The following is a 24,429-nucleotide window of genomic DNA, read 5'->3' on the forward strand; positions in this document are numbered from 1 at the left end:
CTTCTGTGTTTCAATTCCTGTTAAGATAAACCAGCTGGAGGGAACGCGGCAGATAAACGACTGCAGACAGAAGAAGAAACACAAAGCAGCAGTTTCTGTAATTCTCTTTTATTAATTTTTTTCTTCACATTTTTATTGACAGAAGTCAAGTAACCAAGGCATCTGTAAACAGTGCATCCACAAATCTACATGTTGCCTCTCATCAGTGCGATCGTTCAGTCATTCAAAAACACTGTTTGGAAATAAATACAATACTGATTGTTTTTTTTCTTTAAAAAAAAAGAAGAAGAAGAAGAAGAAGAAGGTAAAACCTACATCTGCCTGAAGGAGCTCGTAAAGATTCAGTCTTTGTCTGTAGTCACAGTCTGGAAATGATGCCACATATGAAGCAACACACGGAGGTAAACGACTCGATGTGGTAAAATCCTGAAGCCGGAGGATGAAATACTGACACCACCTGCACGGCTGGTTATGTGCGGCTAAAATGAGAAGTGAGAATTTCTGGACCTTTGAACCCCTTAAAAAGCTTTCAGCTTCATTATAAAGATTACAGAATATCTATCAGTGCATCAGGTGGTCCAGGTGTGTGATTAGGAGGCTTCCTGTGTGCCTCATTACAAGGTTTATTAAGCTTGTACGACACCCAGAAAGCCACAAACTTCCTCCTAACAGCACTGCACCGCTGTCCAAAGACGACTGAAATGTTCCTTTATTACCATGAGCACAGACCCACTCCCACATGCATCACTGTGCTGCCCCAAAAGTAACAGGTTGACTAATCCGCCATGAAAAATAGTCCCCAATAAACGCACCTTTTCCTCCTGTTAAACAAAAACTTCCCATTTTCTTTTTGTGTGGTATCAAAAAGGGAAAAAAAAGCCAGCCATCAAGAAATACTGGTGTCAGCAGTTCATCCCCCCAGTGGCGTTTGAGACGTGAAACAGCGCCGCCTGCAGCTAAACCGCAGCGCTGCATGGACAAACTGAAACAGCAGATGTTCTGGTTGTTAAATGTTAAACGGATGGACGAGCATCTCTAACACGACACAGACGGACACGGGTGAGATTTGTATTAGTTGTTCTCGCTGTACATGAAAATGGAATGATGTGCTGAAATTTGATTCTACTCTACTTTCTCTACTGGAATCGTGCGTCAAGTTTTCCTTCCATTTACTGAGAAGTGGTGCGTTTTCTTTTTTGTCCCAACGACGTTTCTTGTGTGTGATTATTGTCACTCTAACATTACAGAAACATGTTATTGCATCAGACATGAGCTCTAACCTGTTCAACCATGATAATCACTTTAATTAAAACAAGAATCTTTTTTAACATCACTGAACCCTTAAAGCTCACCAGTCAGTCATCAGCTCCAGCACGCGCCTCATCTTGAAATATTCTAGCTTGAATTTTATTTTTTTATCCTATTGCTGCACAAGATGCACCGCGACTCTCTGAGGGGAACAAAATAGGAAGCACGTGTAAAACAATAATAATAATGATAATAATAATAATATTAATGCAGTAACTGTAAACAAAAACAAGGGTCGACTGATCGATTGTTTGTTGGCTGTTATGAGTTTCATGATAACCGTGTATTGACGATTACAATGAAGTGACAATACTGTGTCAATAATGCACATATAACGTAAACGTATGAGCAACTGTTCTCTTTTTACAGGTATGCCTAGACTTGCTCAAACCTTTAAAATTCAAAATAGTTAAACTCAAATTCTTTAAATCTAACCAAGGAAAAAGGGCAGACTAGCTTGGGTAAAAGAACGAAAGTTTAGGCACACAACGATGTGTGCCGCTGGTCAAGTTTCTGGGCTGCTTTTCCTCATAACAGCCATCACTCAAGATTTTCTCCATTTAAAGCAATGCATTGTCAGGGACTGTAACATCGAGTCCTTTTACTGAATCTTTGATGAATGCATAAAAATACAGCCCAAGTCGACCTGTTGGTATCTGTCTGAAGTCTTACTGCTTAAATAGCTGCTTTTATTACGTTTTTATTAGTTTGGTGAAAGAGGTTAACCGCCAGAAAACGGTTTAAAAATTGTCCTTCACCTGCTGGAGCTCAAACCGTGCAGCAAATGAAACAGGTGGCTTTAAATGAGTGTAAACTTTCTGGGGTTCAGGAGTGATGGTCAGGCATCTCATTTTAAAGTTTGCCCAGTTTGAATGCTCAGCATTAAATATCAGAGCTGCTTTTATCTGAGGTCTCAAAAGTAAAAACACCGGGACAAAATGAGGCACCAACCGTGCTGTCGACACACAAAAATACTGTTTTGGTTCTTGTTCTCTGTCTCGCATGTAACAAGTATTGATCGTCTTTCTCTTCGGTTGGTTTGGGACATGATGTGTGTGTCGGACGGCTGGTACACATCTGCCCAGCAGGTGTCCTCACAGGACAGCGATCGATGAAACTGCGCGTGTACAGTAAGAGCACATGTAACATCGAGCCTCCACGGGCATCGCACCTCGACATCCAAACACAGTGTTTTTGTGAGGTTTGAGTTTTCAGAGGGAAAAACAAACACGGATGTGTAACGAGCTGTAAACAGAGAGCCAAGAGGAAAGAAGCTCTGACACTGATCTAAATTTATATTTCTGTTCCTAAAGCTCAGAAATGCCCTCAAGGTTTCTAGACTGAGGAGAAAAGTTTTGGCCTGCAGCCACAGTGGAAGCAAATCCTCATCCAACTGTTTATGTACAAAACACAAACATGGCTTACATGGTGGTACAGGTTCAAAAATATTTCCTTTGTAAATGTAATCTCTGGATTTAAAAGAATCCAAAAAATTTGGAGCAAAATTGTTTTCGGGATCAAAAAGTTTGTCCCATCACTGTGCGCACTGACAGTGTCCGACAAATGTTATTGATTTACTTTTACTAATACTATTCATTTATTGCAAAACTATTAAAACATTTTAGGAATTAAACTTGTTACTTTTTGAGCTTTCATCACTGTTAAGAATCACTTCAGTTCCACAGTTTGTTTAGTGTAAAGTAGAATTAAAAACATAAAAGTGATGGTGTTTATTTGCTTCCACTGGGCTGCTAAATCAAAAATTTAACTACTTTAACCACTAACTAATTTTAAAACAAGCTTTAAATATATGACTTAACTGTTACTTTTGAAATCAAAACAAACAAGAAAAAAAAAGGTCTAATTTTTCTGTTATTGGGTTGTGTTTTCTTCAGATTGGTCATTTTTACTTATTTTTGTTGAGGCTTCTTGTTGAAAACTTTCCAAATACGGTGACTGCTTGCTTTTCAGTGCATTTAGTAGCAGTTGTGCAACTTTTCCTTCACAGAACACGATCAGAAAACGTCTACCAAAAAACGACTGCTGCTGAGTTTAATGTTATATTTTTTAAATGTCATAATAAATGGAGCAAAATTTATTCTGACCTTTAACGACTAAATCTGTTACACCAAACTGCCAAAAGAAAAAACAACGTCTGAGGTTCAAACTGGCGCTTCACGTCTTTTAAAGTCGAGCTGTTATCCTTACTTTAAATGTCTGCTGTTTTAATGGTGAATATTTAAGTGAGTGAGCTGGGAAGTCCCTACTATTGTCATCTCAGGCAACACCACTCTGGGTGTGAGACCAAAGCCCCACCCCCTCCTGCTCAAACCTACTGTTTGTGAGGGGCAGCCAACCAGAAGAAAGCAGGTTTAAAGCAGTGGTACTTTTTTTTCTATGCTCTTGCATTGACTCTAGATCAAGACCCTACGTTTGTTGTTAGTAATTGACAAAAGATGGTTTAGTGACAGGTGAAAACAGGATCAGGCCTGAAAATGTTTAAGAACCACTGGTGTAAAATATTAAAAGAGCTTGTTTGGGACAGTAGACGAATTGAGGGACTGAACAAAGGCCTGTATGAGTTAAAAGAGGATTATTTTAAACTGTGAGTCATGCAAAGCTACTCTAGTCGAGTCCAAGAGTAAAACAGTAGAGCTGGAAATGAGCCTAATTGGACTTGCACATTTGATAGGTTAAGCGTTTCGGTTTTTCATATTGCTAAAAACATCTTTGGGTTTCGGGGTTGAACAAAAAAATTTGAGCTCAGAAAAACTGTTGATTTACATTGTTTGACTTTTTTTTTAGATCAAAGAAAACGATCATTAGCTGCACTCCATCAGGAATCTGTGACCTTTTCTCTACTTTCTCAATAAACAACCTAACCATTCTGCAAACTGATGCCTTATTTTCTTATTTTTTCCTCACTTGGCTGCGACTTACACCTATCAAACGCAACACACATCACATTCTGGCAGACGAGCAGGTCATTACCCATAATACACCAGGACTAGTGTTTCATATTAAACCATCAAGGTGCATTCATACAGTTTCCATCTGCAGACGCCGCTTTCATTTCTGGAGCAGACAAAGGGAACAGATGACTACACTATGACCTCTACGTGATGGTCGACTACTCGCCATCCTACATGTTGAGTACAAATGTTAGAGTTGCTGTTAGTAAAGTGGACGGAAGTCACTGAGCCTGAAATGTAGTCCGTTTCTTTCCTCGTTCTTCCAGTCGTTTATTCGGAGAATCCGCCGCTGGCTCGCCGGGAATGTGGTCAGGAGGAAAATGCCGATCCTCTTTTTTTTTTTTTTCTTCCCAGGTTAAGCTGCTTATCACAGGGTGCCAGTCGGAGGCCCGGATGTATGGATGCATTGTATGGAGCTGGAAAAAGCCAAAACAATCCGACTTTCAGCAGTAATACTGCGTGTCATTGTGTCAGGGGAGCAACAAAAGGCCTTGCATCGAAGAGGAAGGCATTCTGTGCATGCCAAGCTGCTTAGCCCAGTGACCTGTTGGGTTTTTTCTTTTTAAAAAAAAAAGATTTTAAAAAAGGACGCTGTTTTTCACATAGCACCATGCCATCGGTTTCCAGTTCTTTAACGGTTGTGTGTCACATTTCCAAAGGTTTTTCTTTTTTTTCCAGTGAAAGCGCTGATACAAGAACAAAAATGGCTCAAAAGAAAATCGCAAATGAGGATGAAGCACGCAGACGTGAGGCGACGGTGAAGCTGAAGGGAGAGGTTAGCGAAGCTGAGGTATCTGTTCAGGTGACTCCTACAAGGTGACCAGTCTGTGTGTGAGGGGCTTCCAGTGTGTTTTGTACTATTAATGTGAGGATCGTGGTGACAGAAGGCACACATTGCCAAGGTGGAGTGTGGAGGTGGGGGCTTATAAGCGATGAACTGTCTTCCATCTCAAAGGAAACCAAGCTTCCATTTGCATTTCAATGAACCGAGCAGAGATTTCCACCTGGTCTGGACAAAGTGGAGGTCTACCTGAAGGTTTTCGGTCCACGTAGTTTACCAGTGTTTCACCAGCTAATCAGAGATTTGAGATGCGAGCGGGACATCCGTGTTGTGACTGGTGTTCCTGACAGCGGCTAAAAACCCAGCTGACTGGAGAAACAAGATGTCAGTGGAAGAGACCTGCCTCGTCGCCTGGCCCCGATCTGGAGCTCAGACTCGGACTGAGACGTGTTCCAGTGATTGGGCAGGTGCGGGGCTGGGCGCCGCTGCGGGTGAAGGTGCAGCCGCGGCTGCCGGAGGAGGAGTTATTGCTTTCAGCTCCTGGCCGGGGCAGCTCTGGGTGCTAACGCCACGGTTCAGGGTGCCGGCGCGCGGCGGTGCATTAGCAGGCAGAGCGTTGGGGTCGGTTCGAGGGATATTTACGGGACAGGATCGGGTGCGGGCGTGGCCCTTGTGGCCGCCGGGGTGGCAGACGAGGCTGCCCACGGTGTCGACGGGCGACAGGTGGCGCTTGAGCCAGCGCTCTACCCGCTCCTCTTTGTACTTAATGGAGTACCAGGTGAGGAAGATGAAGAAGAAGCCAAGGAACTTGAGGCTAGCAGCGAGGCCGAAGTACACGAAGCGCAGAGAAGTGACGTCGTACTCCCAGCAGGAGCCGTGGACGCCGCAGTCCTGCTGCCACAACATGCAGGTGGTGTCGATGACGGCCCCGAAATAAATGGGAGTCGGGATGTAGGCTGAGTAAAAAAAAGAGAAGAAGAAGAAATCAGGCGGGGCAAAGAACGAGAGAGTGGACAGAAAAGGAGATGGAAAGAGCAGAAAGAAAGAAAAAAACGATGACATGGAAGAGAAAACAGGGAAAGAAGAGGTCAAGGGAGGTAAAAAAAACAAACTAAACAAAAAAAAAACCCAGAACAGACGTGAGCTCTCAGCTGTCTCATTGAGGTGAGACACTAATAAAGCTGCAGGAGCTGCTGTGAGAAACTGCAGCACAAGATGAGAAGTGCCATCCTGGATTTCATAAATTTCATAATCCTCACCACCTGATTAACCCCAAACACAGTTTCTAACTGTCCTCTAAATAACTTACACTGACAGCAGCTCCCTGAACATGCATCAAATATTATTCACCTCCTTTGACTCCTCCTCATTCAGGATAACTGCCACTTTTTAAAAATCTGTAAAACATCTCGTGAGTCAGGAGGCACCGAGTGTTTACAAGCAGTGAGCCCATCTCTCCATCGAGCTCCACAAATAACACTGCTGATATTCTGCTTTTCTATTTAATTTCATGGAAAAATAAAACAAGACGAGCAGCTCTGTGCTTTCCGGTTCTACTCACCGAGAGTCCTGAGGAGGACAAACTGCATTCCCAGAGCGAACGGCCGCTCCTGCTCCGCTACAGACCTGCAACACACAGACAGGTGACTGAGGAAGGCAGAAACAGAGGATGATAGAACCAAATAAAGCAACTGCCTAAGCTAATGTTAAATATTACAGTTGAATCGCTAAAATTAAGTGTTTGTTCAATGAAAATTGAAATTTTAAGTGTTTGTTCAGTGATAACAACACACAACTCTGTGTTTCCGTGAATGTAGATTTATTTCCAAGCATCGTGCCTGCATCTAAAACATTTCTGAGACCACACACAGTCAAACTTCACAACTCGAATAAATATTCACCATCCATGCCTGTTGTGCAACCTCTTGGTCTGTAATATGCAATAAAATCCTCCAAAGAAACGAAAAGCTTCACGGCCATATTTATGAAAAATAAAACGGTTAATTCTTAAAAAAAAAAAGCAAAAGTAAAAATGAACCAAATGGATGGGAACTGATCTGTGGACTTGGCTAAGAGTGTTTTCACCACAGACGGCACATAACCATGTTTATGTTTACAGCTTTTTTTCAAGCATTAGCCAAATTACCTTTAATCTTAGTGGGTTACAGGGACATTAAAAGGGCGGGGATTCACCAGTCGACTCTGATAAAACTCTAAAGTTTGCTGACTCTGCACACAGACGTCACCATGTTTGGATGAGAGCAGGAGAGCTTTGTTATCAGATAAAGATAACAAGACTGATGCCGGCAGACTTGATCAGCTTAGACGTGATTCAGCAACAATTCTGCTCATTCACAACAAATATCTGTGTTTTTGGCTTTATTATGTTCATCTTACTTGACTGTCCTACTGCGTGATACAAATCTACTTAACAAAGACCCACTTATCCATTTTTAAATCGAAAATGGCCCCATGCCTGAATCCTTTAATGATGTTAACATTTTTATTTGTCGAATGTTCAGAAATATCTATCAAATACATACATTTCCATCAGACAAATCAGTTCAAAGACTTTGTGGGAATTGAGTTGATAAAGTTTGGAAATCACAGTTTGATAGTACTGCCACTTGGATGAAAGAAGAAATGTTCACGTTCAAATTCATCGTCACATCATCAGTCTAATAAGAGATGCCCAGACCTCTCCAGCTGATCTGGGAAGAATACTGAGGCATTCCCAAGCCAGCACTATCCCAGTACTATCCCAGGGGTCTTCTCCCAATGGGAAATGCCCAAAACACCTCACCTAGGAGGCGCTCGTGAGGCATCCTGTTCATATGCCTAAACCATCTCAACTGGCTCCTTGCAGGCCAGCTGTCCATAAGGTAAGAGAGGGAATGTAGATCAACCAGTAAGTCAACAGTGTCGCCTTTACTCTCACAGTTTGTCTACAGTCAGTAAAGTTTCTTCAACTTTTCCACCACTTTTGATTATTTTTGAAAACTCATTTCCTACAAAAATAGAAAATTGTTTCTTTTTTTCTCAGAAAGGTGATAAGAACACCTGGTCTGCAGAGAGGCAGTTACCGGTACTTAAAAACCAAAGAGGCTGACGACTTTTAGTTGGAACAAAACATTGACATCCCATCCTCCTCACAGTGAGTGATTCATAAAGGCGTACCTGAGGGTGACAATGATGGCGGAGGGCTGAGCGCAAGCAGTGATGAGCGTGACGATGAAGAGAAAGATGAGGAAGGGGATGAGCGTATTGCAGGTGCGGTCGCACTTCCCCGATACGGCGTAGCCGTTCTCGTTCAGGTAGGTCTTGACGATGACGAGCTGCAGCTGGTTGCTGCCCTGACTGCCAGTCGACGGCGTGATGACCTGCCGGCTCTGAACGCAGGCGCAGTCGGAGTAGTTTCGGATCTGGAGGGCAAATGAAGATACGTATGGAAGTTTAGATACATGGTTCATAATGTTATTACTTTAGACATTAATGTAACTGCTAAAAAGAAGTGAGAATGTCTTTAGCACTGGGAAAATAAAGGCCTTTTATTACTCTTTCAAACCTATCCGAGTGCCTCCGTCTAATAATGACGACATGGCCTACAGAGGGCAGATCCAGCATCTGCTGACTCAAACAAAAACCTTGATCTTAATGTTATAGAAAGTCCAAAAAAGGTAGACAGAGCCCCACCTACAACAGGGTAAAGCTGAGAACATAACGAGCTTTCAGTTCCTTGGTCTCTATGCCTCTGGGGACCTGACATGGTCTCTATATACTTCCTGATAAGCAACAACAATGCCTCCACTGCCTGAGGAGATTGAAAAGGCTCCATCTGGACAGCTTCTACCACTGCACGGTAACATCTTGCACAACAGCTTGGTACAATCACTGCACCTGCAGCAGTTAGTGAAACCAACAGAGCGTCCTGTTGGCACCCGCTACATGCCGTTAAAGACTGCTACCTGAAACGCTTTACCTTGCATGCGTGTAACATGAACTATGACCCCACTCCCCCTTTCAACATTGATCCCCCACTGAGTGTGAAACAGTACCAGTGTCTCACACTGTAAGGCTCAGGAACAGATTTTTTTGTTCCCGGCCTGTAAATCTGTCTCTCCAATCATGTGCACCATAAGCACTGAACTCAGTCACACACTGTAACACACATAATCACTGGATCAGAACCTGCCACACTCTGACACTTTATCAGTAACAACAGATTACCTATAAGTCACTAATCTGCTATTTTATTTTCTTTATATTAATCTACATGATTTTTTTTATTTATTTTATCCGCTTTTATATCATTTTATGTTTTTGCTTTTCTATTATGTTACTGTGTCGTGTCATTACTGTGTTGTGTTGCGCTGCACCTACATATTAATACTGCATATATCATTGTGTTGGCTTTGCTTGTATAATAACAACAAAATGAATTAAACGGAACTTTTTGGTAACATTTTGCTTCTTTTGCCAAAATTATTAAAATCTTCTGGTTTTTGGCCTTGAAATCACACATATACAACGCCAGGATAGCGTCCAGGTTACTACTACCCCGTAGTGTTTACAAGTTCAAACAAGTTAAACTGAGGATCCTTTTAAAATGAATATTGAGGGAAAAGCACATCTAAACTAAGACCTTCTTCCATCTCACTTCGAAATAATTTATAAAGTAACAGTTAAGTTCAAGAACACTGTCTAAATGCAATTATTAATTTGAAAAGAACAGAAAAATAGAATTTCTACATCAGTTAATATACCAAATTAGAACCTGTTTCTAATTTTAAAAAGAAGCTGAATGGTTTAAAGAAGCTAACCCAGCAAACATGACTGTTTGAGAACATCACCAAACTCCATCACAGTTCAGAGGTTGTTGCCAGTAAAAATGACATACGTGACCTTTAGTTTGTGCTAGTTTGATTAAATTTGGACCAATGCTGTAGGTGGAGTAGCAATTCTGCTATGAGCTTATTGATCCTTTAATTTAATTCAGTTTTATTTATGTAGCGCTAAATCACAACAACACGCTTTATATTTTAAGGTAAATTGCTAAAATAATACAGAAAAAAAATCCCAGTTAACATGAGCGAGCACTTGGTGACAGTGGGAAGGAAAAACTCCCTTTTAACAGGAAGTATTCTCCAGGAGGAACCGGGCTCAGGGGGGTGCGGCCATCTGCCGCGACCTGCCTGTGGATGAGAGGACGGAGCTGCATGAGCTGAAAATAGCAACAGTCAAGCTGAGAAAACCACGTGCCGTGGGCAGAAAATAGTGAAACAAAACATTTAAAATACATCTTAGACTGAATTTAAGATGTTTTAGTGTCAACATTTAAAAAAAATAAGACACAGGTATCGTGGCCTCTTACCCCAGTGCTGTCGTTGGCCACGCTGCCACAGCCAGCTAGGCAGGGGTTAAAATATGTGATGCCATCAGAGCCGCAGACCGGAGCGTACTCGTGGATTTTACAGCCGCAGTTCACATTACAGCCTCCGGTCAGGTTCCTCTGCGTCATAGTGAGTGTAGGTCTGAAGGGAGAAAACAGAACCTTTTTAATTAGACTGTTATTTTCCTTTAAAGCTATTCCACTTCTGAGTGTTCAACACTGAAAACAAATTAATCCCAGCACTTAGTGGCATTAAGTCAAATTCAGTCTGTTAACAGGCGACATCATTACACTAAACACTGTGTAAAAGCTCATTTCTTGCTCGCATTGATCCGCATAGTGACTGCTTGTCTAACACATTACTGATAAGCAGCATCAAAGTAAAGCTCAGGCTGATGGAAAAGTCATCACAGCTTTTCAATGAGCACTTTCGGTACATTTCTCCATTATTTTATTTAGTAATGATGACACTGCGTGAGGAAAAAGTTACAAATCTTCTTCAGAGAAATCTGACAGATAAAGAAATTCACTGAACACTCAGACGATTTGACGTGTTTGGGAAAAGCCAAAAAGAAAAACTAGAATTCTTAAGTTATGGGCAAAACAAGCTGTTTTCAGGTCACAGTGGCCTTGGTCCTAGACGTAGAAAAACGAATCATTTCTTCTTTCCTTCGTCCATGTAAAAGTTTGTGCCAAGCTGGCACGTCCTGATCTATTTTGTTCACAACAAGTTAAGCAGTAGGGTTGGATGGACGCAGCTGTCATCAAAACACAACAGACGAACAAGAGGAAAAAGCAGAGAGAGGACGAGGAAAAGGAGACAGAAGGGAGGGAATCGAAAAGAATTAAACATGAAGAGTGGAGGGCGAAAGGGACAGACAGACTCACAGAGGGAAATAAAAAAAGACCAGAGGGACAAACGAGAGAGAAAACAGAGAGGGCACGCAGCCAAAGATCCTCTCTTCCAAGCTGTCCTTGGACATTTTCCACGGTTGCCATGTAATCGCTCTCAGGGACGCTTTGTGCAAAAGAAAACGCCTCCGTTCACTGGCTCGTTATCTGTTATCCTGCACTCATCCGAACATTCGCTTCCTCCCTGACATGAGCCACAGATGGGGTGATGAAAACTACCACCTACTCGGTCAGACCGGGAAATGATTAAACAGGAGAAAGGCCACGCTGCAGTCGGCAAACGGATGTCTGCGGTTTAAGGGAAAGAGTCAGGATTCCAAGTTTACATCTGGAAGGAGAAGCAAAAGAACGACACCAGGGGAGGTGCTGAAAAAAACAACTAAGGGCTATCAGGTTGATGAAACTGCAGACTTGAATGGAGCAGATCTGGCCAAAAACTTGTGCCGCCTCTAAAAACATGACTAAAAATGAACTTCAGAACTGTGTGGGATGATTGCAGGGGAAAAGATGTTTTATTATGGCTTCATGTCAAAGATTTGAGTTTGTTCGGTTTACAGCAGCTATAACATTTTAAGAAAATTAGCCAAATATTTTATTCTGAAGGATAAAATCTCTTTTTTTCCTATTATGTTGTCAACAAATAAACCTGCTGCTAATTGTCTTCAGTAACCATCTAGCTGTTATAAAGGCTATATAGTTATAAAGCTGGAGGATATGCCCACCAAGGTTTCCTAGTAAATAAATAAATAAATAAATAACAGCCAAGAAGTTATTCTGTTTCTCTGAATAAGAATAATGCTAAAAAATGCAGTACAGGAAATGAACAGATAATAACGCTGAGAAACCAACACATTCCTGAGGTTCATGAGGTTTTTTTCTACCTTTTTTAATGAAAGAGTTTTGACTTTTTGTATGTCAGATAAAACAAGCTCTTTGAAAATGTCACCTGGAAAACCGTGAAGCCAATTTTTTCTGACATTTTCTAAATTTTTAAGATCGAACAAACAGACCAGTTTGGAGCAGACGTCACTGATACGTCAGTCGGGTGACAGGAAACAATTAGAAGAAAAGAAATAGGGGAAAACTTTCTGCTTCATGTGATTGTAGGTAACAAATGTATTTTTGTGTCACTGGAAGTCAGTACTGAAATAGCTGCAGATGCCCTTTACAGTGAAAAGCAGAGGTTTATGGTTACAGTCTGTTATAAGTGACAAACTGGGCTGAATGAAATCATTCAGAGAGCATTTCACAATCAGCCAGCCCTCCAGGTTTGGTTGATCATCTTTAAGACACATGAAGGCACCATTTCATTACAGTACCATGTCAGCAACATTAGCAAACAAGCAAACTAAACTATTTATAGCCTGCTTACAACACCAGCCACTGTCAGTGCAAGCAGCAGGGCCTATAATGATATTATAACCACGATGTACTTTTCAGTCTGGACACCGACTGAGTTAATGCTGCTTTCTATCTCAAGTGCAAAGTTGGAAGTATAACTGCTGAACTTTGTGTTCACTGTTCACACAGTATTTGCAGCTAGGCAAAAAAGTCTTATACAGAGAACCGACTGGATTCTATCAGTGAACGTGCTACAGCTGTATTATTAGACTGAGAAAAAATATATACACTGTGCTGTACTCAGGCGCTGCACTGATGGCTGAATGGCTCCATCTTCAGAGCAAGTCACCGCCCGTTTTTCCAAATCCGACCTATAACCTGTGAGGTACAAGGAAGGCAGCATAAGCCTTCGGATCACGTGACATCGCCATTGTTTTCTGGCAGAGGTCTTAAACATCTGTTAGTCTTAAAGACGTTTCTAGGATCCACTCTGGTCCAAGTGACAAATGCTAGTGCCACCGACTATGCGTGCATCCTTCAGTTGGACGTTACGTGAACTGTAAGACTTTGTATTATCCAGGTAGGGAGGATGCTGCCTCTCATGTTTTTGAGGCTCGAAGATGATGCTCATAAAAACAGGGCCGAGGTCAACATTACACAAAGTTGGACACGAAATAAGGCTGAGAAAAGTGGCAGGAACAGATTACATGTGTTTAAACGACCAGATGAACTATTTGGCTGACTTCACTCTTTCAGCCGCTTTCATTACTCAGTTTCTTTAACCCTCCTCCTCAGTCAGTCTGATTTTCTTTTACTTCTGTCTGTTTATTCTTAGCTTCGTCTTTGTCTCCTCCATCCTTTGAGTGTTTCTCTACATCCTCCACAACCACATCACTGCAGGAACAGCACACACAGACCCAGTGTAAAGACTCAATTCAGACATGAATGAAGTGGCATTGACGCCGAAGTGACGTCGGTCTTCCTCGTCAGCTGTGATGCAGCACGACCCACCACCTCCCCGGGTTTCACCCGCCCAGCTTCTCCTTACCCGGTGGTGTAGGGGATGTTGATCCCTCCGAGGTTGATGCTCTCACAGCCCACGATGAACAGCGTGGAGAAGCAGAGCAGGGACACGCCGCTGCAGATCATGGCCAGCTTGGCCGACTCGCGAGCGCCCAGCTTTAGCTTCTTAATGATGTAGCCGCCCAGGACGATCCCCACGCCGGCACTGGGTACAATAATCACACCTGAAGAGACAAAGACAAGCAAACAGAAATAATCAAATGTGGAAAAAAGTCTTACCCGTACCTCTCAGGATCAGCAGATTACAATAACTTGCAGCCACAGAAACTTTTACCTTTATACTATGAAAAGTTTATAATGAGGCAAATGGAGGTGGGGCCTCACAGCTTCATCAATACAGAAGATAACAAAGTAACAAAGACTCTTTTCTATTATGGGATTTTTCAAAGCTTCAATACCAAAACGGCAGCAATTCAAGATCTGTGACAAAGAGGAACAGACAAATGAACTGGGACTCTGTCTGTTGACCTGCTTTCTGATAATTCACTGGAGGAAAAAAGGGGTCGTATTATACGGAGCCCCCCAGGGGACATGGGAGAAAAAAAATTAGGGAGGAAAAAAAAATTAGGGAGGAAAAAAAAAAATTAGGGAGAAAAAAAAAAATTAAGACGGACTTTTGCGAGCGCTCGCAAAAGTATTGCGAGATCTCGCAAAAGTTTTAGCCGCATTCTTCGGAGGCCGCCAGCTCGAAGCAGACCGGGAGGTCGAGGCACGATGTGCCGGGAAAGCGGTGTTCCTCCCGGCTGTAGTAGGTCTCGACTTCCCGTTAGCTTCGAGCTAGTGGCCGCCAGCTCGAAGCCGACCGGGAGGTCGAGGCACGATGTGCCGGGAAAGCGGTATTCCTCCCGGCTGTAGTAGGTCTCGACCTCCCGTTACCTTCGAGCTAGTGGGTGTCAGATCTCCAAAAACGTCGGAGCACTTTTGCAAATATGTGATGTCTTGTAAACCGAGCAGGTATCTGACGTTTACACAACTACATTCACGCCTCAAAATATCTTAAAAGTGTATTTTGTGACCCAGAAAGAGTAATATTACAACTAAGTAGCTGCCGCCATTGTTGGAGTTTTGCGAGATCTCGCAATACTTTTGCGAGCGCTCGCAATACTTTTGCGAGATCTCGCAAAAGTCCGTCTTAATTTTTTTTTCTCCCTAATTTTTTTTTCCTCCCTAATTTTTTTTTCTCCCATGTCCCCTGGGGGGCTCCGTAGCCTTTAAAGAAACTGCAATATTTGTCTTTGAAATTTTACTTCATATTTGAGTCTTTGAGGACGCTGCGTGTTGCAGACTCATTAGCCATAAAAACTAGACGTGGTAATTCAGTTTGGTTGTGCTGCTTTTCTGCCACCAAGTGGCCATAAATTCACCACGGTAATGAAGTCAATATAAACTAATCCTGTAGCAATTAAACCTGCGGCTGCACATTGTGGGGAATTCACTTTTTCTTTTTACCGTGTGTGCGTTTCAGAGTATGACCCACTTCACTTTGTTTCTATAGTTACAATACGTTTGATGAGGCAGGTAAATTATCTGGACTAAGGGCCAGAGATGATTTTCTCTGTGAGCAAAGCATATGTTTATCGTTCAAGCCTCAGCTCGCTTTCAAGCTGGACTTTCACAGATCAAATCGGCGGCACACTGTGTAGCTGTGGCCACTGCAGCTATCGCTTTCTCTTCAATGAGATCCTAAAGAAAACGCAGCGATCACAACAACATCCGCCTCCGGGCAGCCTTGCATTGCCATGACAGCACACATTTATAGTGTGGGTAGCCTCGGAGGGAGTGAAGCCTCTAACCCAAGCAGAGATGCTCTCTTCACTCAGTAGGTGTTAGATAATGTGTCCTGTGCAGCTGTCTGTCCTCTCAGCTTGGAAGATGGAGTCTAACGGAGGAAGCTTCTGTCTCAGAGTAGCGGCTCCATGCTTTTTTTAACTCTATATCACGAACCCAACAACACATAAAAAACACTGCTGTTGCAAGTTGTAATTAGTTGGTATGTGTAATATATCACGTGTGCATTCCTGTTAAATGGGAATTATAACAGGAAAAAGTCCATAAAGGTATGTAGTTCCCGAGGGTAAAAGCCCAGATCTGTTCAGTCCTAAGTGACTGTCATTAAAAGCTCACCACACTGTCTGGGTCTCTGTAAGCAATGCTTCCTCCTTAATGAAACCTGCCCTACGTTCAAGATTGTTCTAGAAATGTTAAACACAATGCCAGCATGACTAAAGACACGTGGATTACAGACTGACTGGCCATTTAAATCCAAAACCAAGCATCAAAATCTCAGAAGCCGATATGTGCAAGTGCCACAAAACTGCAGTTCCTCTAAAGGCCACTTGAGGCAGGCTCCTAAAGAAAGTAACCTGTGTTCAAATGTCCAACGCAGTGTCTGATAACAAAATCAGTTTGGGGCTCTAAGAACAGTTTCAAGTGATCAGTGGGTGAATTTTCTGTTTCTTTCTTGATGATCGCAGGTTTAAAGCTAAAAGAAGTGTGGCTACACAACATCAACATGCTTTCACTAAAGCTTTAAAGTACAGAAGACACTAAACTGCAAAAACCGAGTATGATTTTTTTTCCACAGTTGAGGACAAAACACTAAACTGTGGATTTAACTCTAAAGACGTGGGCACAAAATTATATCCTACACTTTATCTTACTTATTCTGCTGAATGAGGGAAGGGAAAGCGCCGTAACTCCAGGCTGGTGGGGGCTCCTGCTTTGCTCTACCCACTCAGGCCCCTTAAAGTGAACAGCTGTGGATACCAAATTGGGGTCCTGGGACCTTCACAAACTCTTGAGCAGTTTCCCAAGAAATAATTTTATTTCACTCACCGGAGGATGGCATATTCTGAAAATATATATGAGTGGCAGTTCTAATCACAGGCTTCACAGCCCACTCCGCCTACAGCTGAGACAGTTATGCAACTCAAACACTAAAACATTTCTGATAACAAGATGTAATTTCCTGGAGAAAAATCATACTAATGTGGCTAAAAGGAATGAAAGGAATAAACAACATTAATGCAGAACCAGTGTGAAAAACACTACGGTAGTTTGTTGGGTGTTTATAAACTCCGCTTTCAGTAATCGAGTTTTTTGTGTGGAAAGTTCAGATGACTCATGGTTACCTACAAGTGTGACTAATGATGTGCTGTTCTTTGACGACAGCAATCAAAATCAATTTTTTAAAAGGGCAAAGTCTTGTTTTGTTTTTTGCTCGTTTTCTTTTTATTAAAATGATAAATTCAAAGCAAAGAATAATCCGTACAGAGAGTGAGAATCATTTAGAGGGACTGAGTGGGGTCATTTTTGACTCCACTGTGTGTACGGTTCTGATATTTTTCACTATAAAAAGAATTTCTATCATAAATTTGTCCCTTACAATCTGAAGATCTGGAGACAGGACACGACTGGCTGAGGAGGCGACCAGTTAGGGCATCTCTGCTTAGACTGCCGCCCTTGTGATTCATGTAAGCAGCAAAAAAAGAATCAATGGACGAATGTTTTCTGAAACACTTTAACTTTGTGGAGTTATCCCTATGAGTAAGGGAGCAGCTGTAAGTAGCCTTATATTTTCTCCAGTAACAAAATAACTTCCTAAATCTGGGATGAAATGGAATCATAAATGACCTCACTCTGACTTTTCAGTTCCTAAAATAGTCCAAGTCAGTTTCATGAGGGCCCACAGTGGTGAATAAGAGTCACATTAATGGCCACACATACACAGCACATATATTTAATGTCAAATGTATGTCCCAATCAGCTCTCAGTTTACAGGTTCCAGCCTCCATATGTTTGACACCCCTGCTCTAATTGAAGCACTCCTTCTTACAGACTTGTATACCCTGCAAGCTATTTCATATGTGCAGAGTTCATCAAACCTGATAAACAACAGCATTATGCAGACTTCCACATGTGGTCCAACTGCAAACAGCTCTCGTCTACCAAAATAACCAAAGCCACTAAAAAAGGTCGTCAGCCCCGAGTGTCATGTTCATTTCAGCTGCTTTATTTATCAGCCACAACAACGGGATGGCTTTAAACAGGACTGTACACTTCTATATGGATCGCCTGATACAAGGCAGCATTCGCCTCAGGTTGGATTTTCAAATTAAAGGGACAGTTCACACAAAAAAGAAACCCATGCGTTAACACATTGAAATGCTATTTATCCATCTAGATTGTTGTTGTTCAGATCAAATACAGAAAATCAGCACAACAAGCATTCAAACACTCTGTGTTTAAGCTAAAGTATTAGCCTGTATGCCCGTTTAAGTGTGCATGTGCATCGGCGTGTGACTGTGAGTGTATGTAGGACATTAATGTGCTTGTATCTTTGTGTGTTTCTTAATGTTTTGTGTGTGATGCACTCAGTGCTCCAGCTCAGCGTCCCAGGTGCCCCCTTCATTTGAAGAACAGCAGTTTCTTTATTATTAATATGCTGGCTTGCAGTGCTAGGGTAACAGCCTCTCTGGCTCTGCTCTCTGATAAAACCAGCGCTGCAGTTGCACAAATTAAAGCCCTGGATGTCGTATGAATATTCTGGTCTGTCTGCATGCTGTCTGCAGGAAAATCACAGGAGGCTTCATTTAATATGAGAAATAAATTCTAAGTTTAAAAAACAGATTTATTGAGCCCAGTTTTCAGTCTTTGCAGGATTTCAGAGGTGGGATGGTGAGGCGAAATGCTCTTTAAAATGTGTACATTTAACTCACCAGTGTAGATGCTAGCATTGGAGGCAGGGATCCCAAACTGAGACTCGATGAATTTAGGGATGAAAGTGATGAAAGCAGTTACGATGGCGCTCTCTGCCGTGTAGGACAGGCTGACAAACAAGAAGGTCACATTGCTGAGGATCCTCACTGCGGCTTTAGGTAGGTCTGGAAGAGGGTGAAGAAAAAAAACATGAACACAAAGTAAAGCTTTTGGTTTTTTTTTCTGTCAGCGTCACAACAGTGAAAATAAACCCTTCTGATTTTTGCAAATCCGTTTGTGATTCAGTCTGAACTACAGATGGCTGAGACAGACTAGTTCAACTGTCCTCATAATCTGCACGCTGTCAAAATTTGTACACATTTGCACACACGCTGTTCACTGCACACAGGTTTAGAGTAGCTTTTCTACTCTCAGGAGTACAGAAAATATGACAAAAAAACAAACAGAGCTGTACTATCACAAAATAAATAAAACCACTCAACTGGGAAAAAAGTGGCTGTAAATAAATGTGAAATATTTCACACGGGGGTAAGAGAACCATTTAGCCCGTCAAGGGCTGCCTGTAAAAATCCTCACAATCACGAACAACAGCTAAAATTGAAGCCTTCAATACTACTTCCTTAATTTGGCACTTCAAATCAAAACTTTAACCACCCCCTTGGCTAAATGTTCCTAAATCAGTGCTGTGAAGAGGGGCAATGAAACCAACTCCATTTGGACTTCTTTTTCCAAACTTTGCAGCACTCAGAAGAAAATAAAAGCTTGCAGTAACACGTAACACGTTCTCTTGACTTTGCTGTCAAACCTTTTCAGGAGGAGCTGCCTGAGCAACACCGAAGTCTGCTTAAATCATCAAAGATGCTACCGCGATGTAGCGAAAAGTATATTTTTATTTAGTTGCAATCCTGAAGAGATTAAAGCTCCAGCAACAAATGTAGTATGTGGTCATTTCATTGTTTCGGCTTGTGGCTTTCAGCAGGGTCAACACGAAACAAAAACAGGACTTTTGTGGACAACGATCGGCTCTAAACCATCCGTTGTTGCCTCACTTGTTGCTGTGCGTGCTGAGATATATAACTGATGGTTTTATATCCTTCTACTCTGTACCCATCCTATTTTAAAATCCTATTGTAGAAGTTATTCTCTATACTAAAAGTGTAGCTATTGCTTTAACCCGGGCGTCTCGAAACTGAAGCTCTTAGCCCATTCTCAGTGGAACCGCGTGGCTTTGAAAGAAAACTAGATGATCGTGATTAAGGAAATTATTTCATCATTTATTGTTTTGGATACTGTTGTGTACTGGAAAAAAAGTTGTAATATTTTGCGTGTCATTGCCTCCATGTATCATCCGGTTACTTATTCTCTTAATTTTGCTGACTAGCTACAGATTCCAAATCCAAAAGAATGAAAGTCAAGGAGGAAAGTCAGAATTTAACAGTGATATAACTACATCTACATGTTTGCTTTGACCACCAACACTGCTGGCTTAGCAGTATGCTTTCAGTCAAAATTACTCCTAATTATCCTGTTCCTGTTACTAATTATTAAATTGGGACAATTTTAACGTGGTTAATTGGGACTCACAGGGGACATCTTAGCATTACAGCTACTTTGTTTCAAAGCAGGCCTAAAAATGCTAACAGGTGTTTTTGTTTCTCTCTACGTCACAACTGTTTCATAATAAAACTGACAAATTCTTTGGTTTAGTCACGTTTCCTAAATGCAAAAAAACCCCAATGTTACTTTAATGAAAATAAAAAGTTTGTGGATTGCAGAGTAGAAACATGTGGTATACGATATGAATTACTGACATGCTCACAGGGTTATTTATACTCAATAAGCTGTGAATAATCATTATAATGCTGAAATATGTTTTGTGGCCCCAAACTGATTTTTAGGGTAACATATTTCTCAGAAACGGCTCTTAATAGTAGAAATCTTCCTGCTTTATTCTCTTCTCTGGTAGCTGCAGTTACACGATAAGCCTCTACTCTGTTATTCAATTACAGGAGGCTGACTTGGATTCTGCATTCATTAGACTTGAAAGACCGTCTGAACTCGTCTTTTAAGGTCAATAAATTGAACTAAAGAGTTATATTTAAACAGCCCACACCCTCATAGTTCTGGGAAACACTCCTCTAATAGTTGACATCATCGATTTTCCAGTACCTTTGATGTCCTTGCCAAAGCCCATGGACGAAGTGACCGTCTGGGTCTTGTTGTTGCTCTTCTCCTTGAGGACGTCGTCGTCACTGGACAGGTCGTCCAGACTCAGCTTTTTCCTCCTCTTCTTCTTCTTGTGTCGGGGCGGCAGTTTCTTGGGGAAGGTGAACATGGGGAAGATGACCAGCAGCATGGCTATGGCGCACAGCAGGAACCCGCTCCACCTACACAGCCCAGAGATTATTGAAGTAAAATATTAAAAACACATGTTTTTATTAAATTCTGAGTCCGTTTTTACTCCTTTTGCTACCAAAGAGTCAACCTCAGACTTGGTATTATCTCATGTGCCTCATTAATATGCACATAAACTGGTACACCATCATCTTCCTGCTATCATCACCTATAATTCATGTAGAAAGCTCGTGGCTGTTAGCTTGTGAGTCACTGATTATGCTGTCAGTCAGAGGAAGGCATCAGTGAGAGCTCTAAATAGATGACTAACCACATCTCACACACAACAACAGATTTTCAGATGGATGATATGTGCGAAAACGTGACCTAAGGACCAAACACATCTTGGTTTGGAAGGATTCAAACCCGGAGTTTGTTTTCAGATGCGACCGTGTTGGGAGAGGTTTCCTTCTCTTCTCACACATTTAACACAGAGACGAACAGGGACAAAGTGTATTCTACCCCTCCAGACTTTAACAGAGTCCTATTATTTGGTGTTGAGTGAAGTACACTCTGTCTGTTATTACTGCCCCAGTCTATCATACAGAGCCGCCCAAGTGTGTCCGTCCTGCGACTCATTTAATCACAGATGCGCTCACAGCTACGTTGGTCTCGTTGCATCTCTGCACCCACAGTACGGGGAAGCCGTGAGAACAAGATATTCCCGCAGTACAGCCTGTACCAGGAAGAATGCGACACTGTTAGAGTCACATACAGCAAATAAATGATCGACTCTGTAATTGGTGGACATAAGTATTAAATTGTAGCATACATGTACATTTATAATCTGTATTTACTCTCTGGTTTCCATTTTTAGTTGGCGCAGCATTCACCAGCCACGTTAATTTGGCTATATTTGGAGAAAAGGAGGAAAGTATTGGTCAAAATGGAACCTCAAAACAATTTAACTTTTTATTAAATTTTTGAAAAAGGCATCTAGATGCATAATCCTGCTCGTCTCCAAGGCAGAGCCATTGAATATCACCAAAGGGTTAACTTAGAATCCACCCCAGGTACCAACTAAAGTGTGTTTCTAGCACTTTCACCAAGAAAGATACTACTGAACTGTACTGTGTTAATGAACTGAAACTTAAGTAATACAGTTTATTTACCACTAACACTCTGAGAAACTGGGGATAAAAACTCGAAGGATACTCTTCAGTGCCCCGTTTGTGAGCTTCAGCACTAAACCCAGTGAATCACACTGAAGACACAAATGGTTAACTTACTGTGTTGGTAATAGTAGTGATACTCACAGAGTGTATTTGCTTTAATGGAAATTTATATAAAAAAACCCACCAACTTCAACATACACACATATTTTACATTTCGATGGGCTCATGGCAGACTCTTCTCACCAGTTTCCAATGAAGCGGGGATCACTCTGGTCGATGTTGACAACAGTCTTGGGGTCCACGTAAAAGCCGATGAGGACTCCACCCAGCAGGTAGCCAGCTGCTGGGCCCAGCGCTCCCATCACGTACATGATGGCTGAAAGGAACAGAGAGAAGCAGAGAGCTCGAACTTTAAATGTGTGCAAGTTTTGGCCGAACATCAAAACTACTTTTAGAGTTGAACAACATCCAGCAGACACAAAGCAGCCTCGTCATCTCACTGGAGTCAGTTCAGATAAATCAACTCCAACATTCATGCATCTTTTCTGCTTTGTTTTGGTCTCAATCTCTTTTGAAGGCCATCAAAAGCTCCCATCTTCGACTGTGTGCTGTCTGGTGCTTTGGAAGTTTTTTAATGTGACCAAAACTGAGCTAAAACATGAACTGTGCACGTGTTTGAGAAAATCTGGTTGGATATTTTGCAGTTCCTCTCTCTCACAAGTAGCACAAAGCAGGAAGAAGTCACAAATTTGCACTATTTTTGTATGTATTAAGTGAGAAAACTGAAGGAGGCAGCACACGACACGACATTAGCTACAACCAGGATCCCAAGACTGATGGGATGGTGGCAGGTTAGGAAACGGCTAAATTCGATTCTTTGTCAGACACTTCCCTTTTCCAGCAGTGCCACTAGACTAGTTTTACTGCAGCACATGTCCCAGAGTTCATCTGCTGCCCCTCAATAAATCCTAAACTTTTTCAAGTACCTATAATTGACAGAGGAATGATTTAATACTGTGAGTACTATGAATGGATTTCATTTTGTAATGAATGCTGAAAAAGCAACCATCTATCCATAGATTGTATAAAAAGGTGGACATACCACTACATACACATTACTTTTTTTTTAATCTATAAAGAAGGGCCTAAAAAATACCATTTAAAATGTTTTTTTGTGAAGTTGTCAATTATGTGTGACTAGAACACTGGTTCATCCCTTGTGATAGGAGCCATTTTTATGCTGCAATGACTCATAGGTCAGTGTTAAGGGGCTTAACAAACAAAAAACATTTCACTGAAAATGGACAGGTACGAGGGCTGAACTGAAAAAGAGTGAGCTTTGCATTAGTGGGCACTGCTCTGCCATCATGGCTGAAAGTAAAAACCCGAGGTTGAACTTAAAGCTAATAAATGCTGAACAATAGTGAGGTAGATTATCACAGCTCAGAATGCTGACTACTCCATTAGCATTGAGAACAACCGGTACAATTACAGCAGACTGCATTTTGTTTAGCTTCTGTGTCAAAGTTACACCATTACACTGAACTCAATGACATTTGTCAAACTGCAGGCCTTATGCAACACTAGAACTAATCTAGCCATTTACAAAAGGTCGTGTGTGTGTGTCATGTGTGCAGATCATATGACTGTGCAATCAGGTGGCTGCTGAAGCTGCGAATAAGATTTCTCCAATTAGAGGGAATTAAAATCTTTAATTCCTTGGCTGGAGTTGAAAGCACTTAAAGCTGGGCCAGGCACTGGAGGAACCTGAAAATTATCTGAACCAAAACTGTCCTGGGAGTCCTGGGAAATACTGGGAGCACTGGGTTTCCGTCAGTGATGGCTTAAACTGTTAACTTCACTTTAGTTTTGTTTTTTTTTGTTTCTATTTTTTTTTATTGTTTACTGTTGTTAAGCGAACACGACATATATCTTCTGACATCTGTCTTTTACATTTTTGCTAGTAATCAGCAGCAAATGATACAAACTTTGACCAACAAGTATGAGCGCTTAGTTTACTTGCTTATACTTTGTTATCTGTCCTTTTTTTGTGGATACTCGTTTCGTAGAATAATTGAGATGTTTTTGGAACATGTCTGGAAAGCCAAGTGAAAAGGCACTGTTCATGTTTAACTTCAAATCACTAATTTAGTCCTGTGATGATTATTTCAGTTATATTAGTGCTTGTGAACACGTAACATGGTTTCCACTGTGTTTGTGGCCTAGAAGTGACTCAGTCAATCTAAATACAAACAGTACACTGCACGGGGCACAGGAATGACACTAAAACTGAGATGTTTGTCTCTTAACACAGTTGTAAATGTTGTGTTCCTGTTCTTTTAAAGAATCAAAGATGTCCATAATGACACTTTTTGATTTTTTTTTTATTAAGCTGCCAAACTAACACTTAACAGG

The 24,429-nt window shown here is 41.6% G+C and overlaps 1 protein-coding gene across 1 annotated transcript in view; it reads right to left on the bottom strand.

The window, feature by feature from the left end:
- Positions 1-4,586: 4,586 nt before the first annotated feature.
- The window catches only part of LOC146687067 (solute carrier organic anion transporter family member 5A1-like), a 39,529-nt gene continuing 19,686 nt past the window's right edge, over positions 4,587-24,429 (bottom strand). The window contains exons 2-9 of the mRNA XM_085439566.1: positions 22,258-22,390; positions 20,675-20,892; positions 18,505-18,669; positions 13,752-13,950; positions 10,433-10,592; positions 8,239-8,483; positions 6,623-6,687; positions 4,587-6,017 (exon numbers count right to left, since the gene is read on the bottom strand). Of these exons, the coding sequence (XP_085295692.1) occupies positions 5,491-6,017; positions 6,623-6,687; positions 8,239-8,483; positions 10,433-10,592; positions 13,752-13,950; positions 18,505-18,669; positions 20,675-20,892; positions 22,258-22,390 (1,712 nt within the window). The 3' untranslated portion in view covers positions 4,587-5,490. The remainder of the gene's footprint in view (positions 6,018-6,622; positions 6,688-8,238; positions 8,484-10,432; positions 10,593-13,751; positions 13,951-18,504; positions 18,670-20,674; positions 20,893-22,257; positions 22,391-24,429) is intronic.

This window comes from Copadichromis virginalis, linkage group LG18 (assembly GCF_057382275.1).
Source record: "Copadichromis virginalis isolate Kocher_CV1m ecotype Utaka linkage group LG18, C_Virginalis_male_GT1.1, whole genome shotgun sequence".
NCBI classification, from domain to species: domain Eukaryota; kingdom Metazoa; phylum Chordata; class Actinopteri; order Cichliformes; family Cichlidae; genus Copadichromis; species Copadichromis virginalis.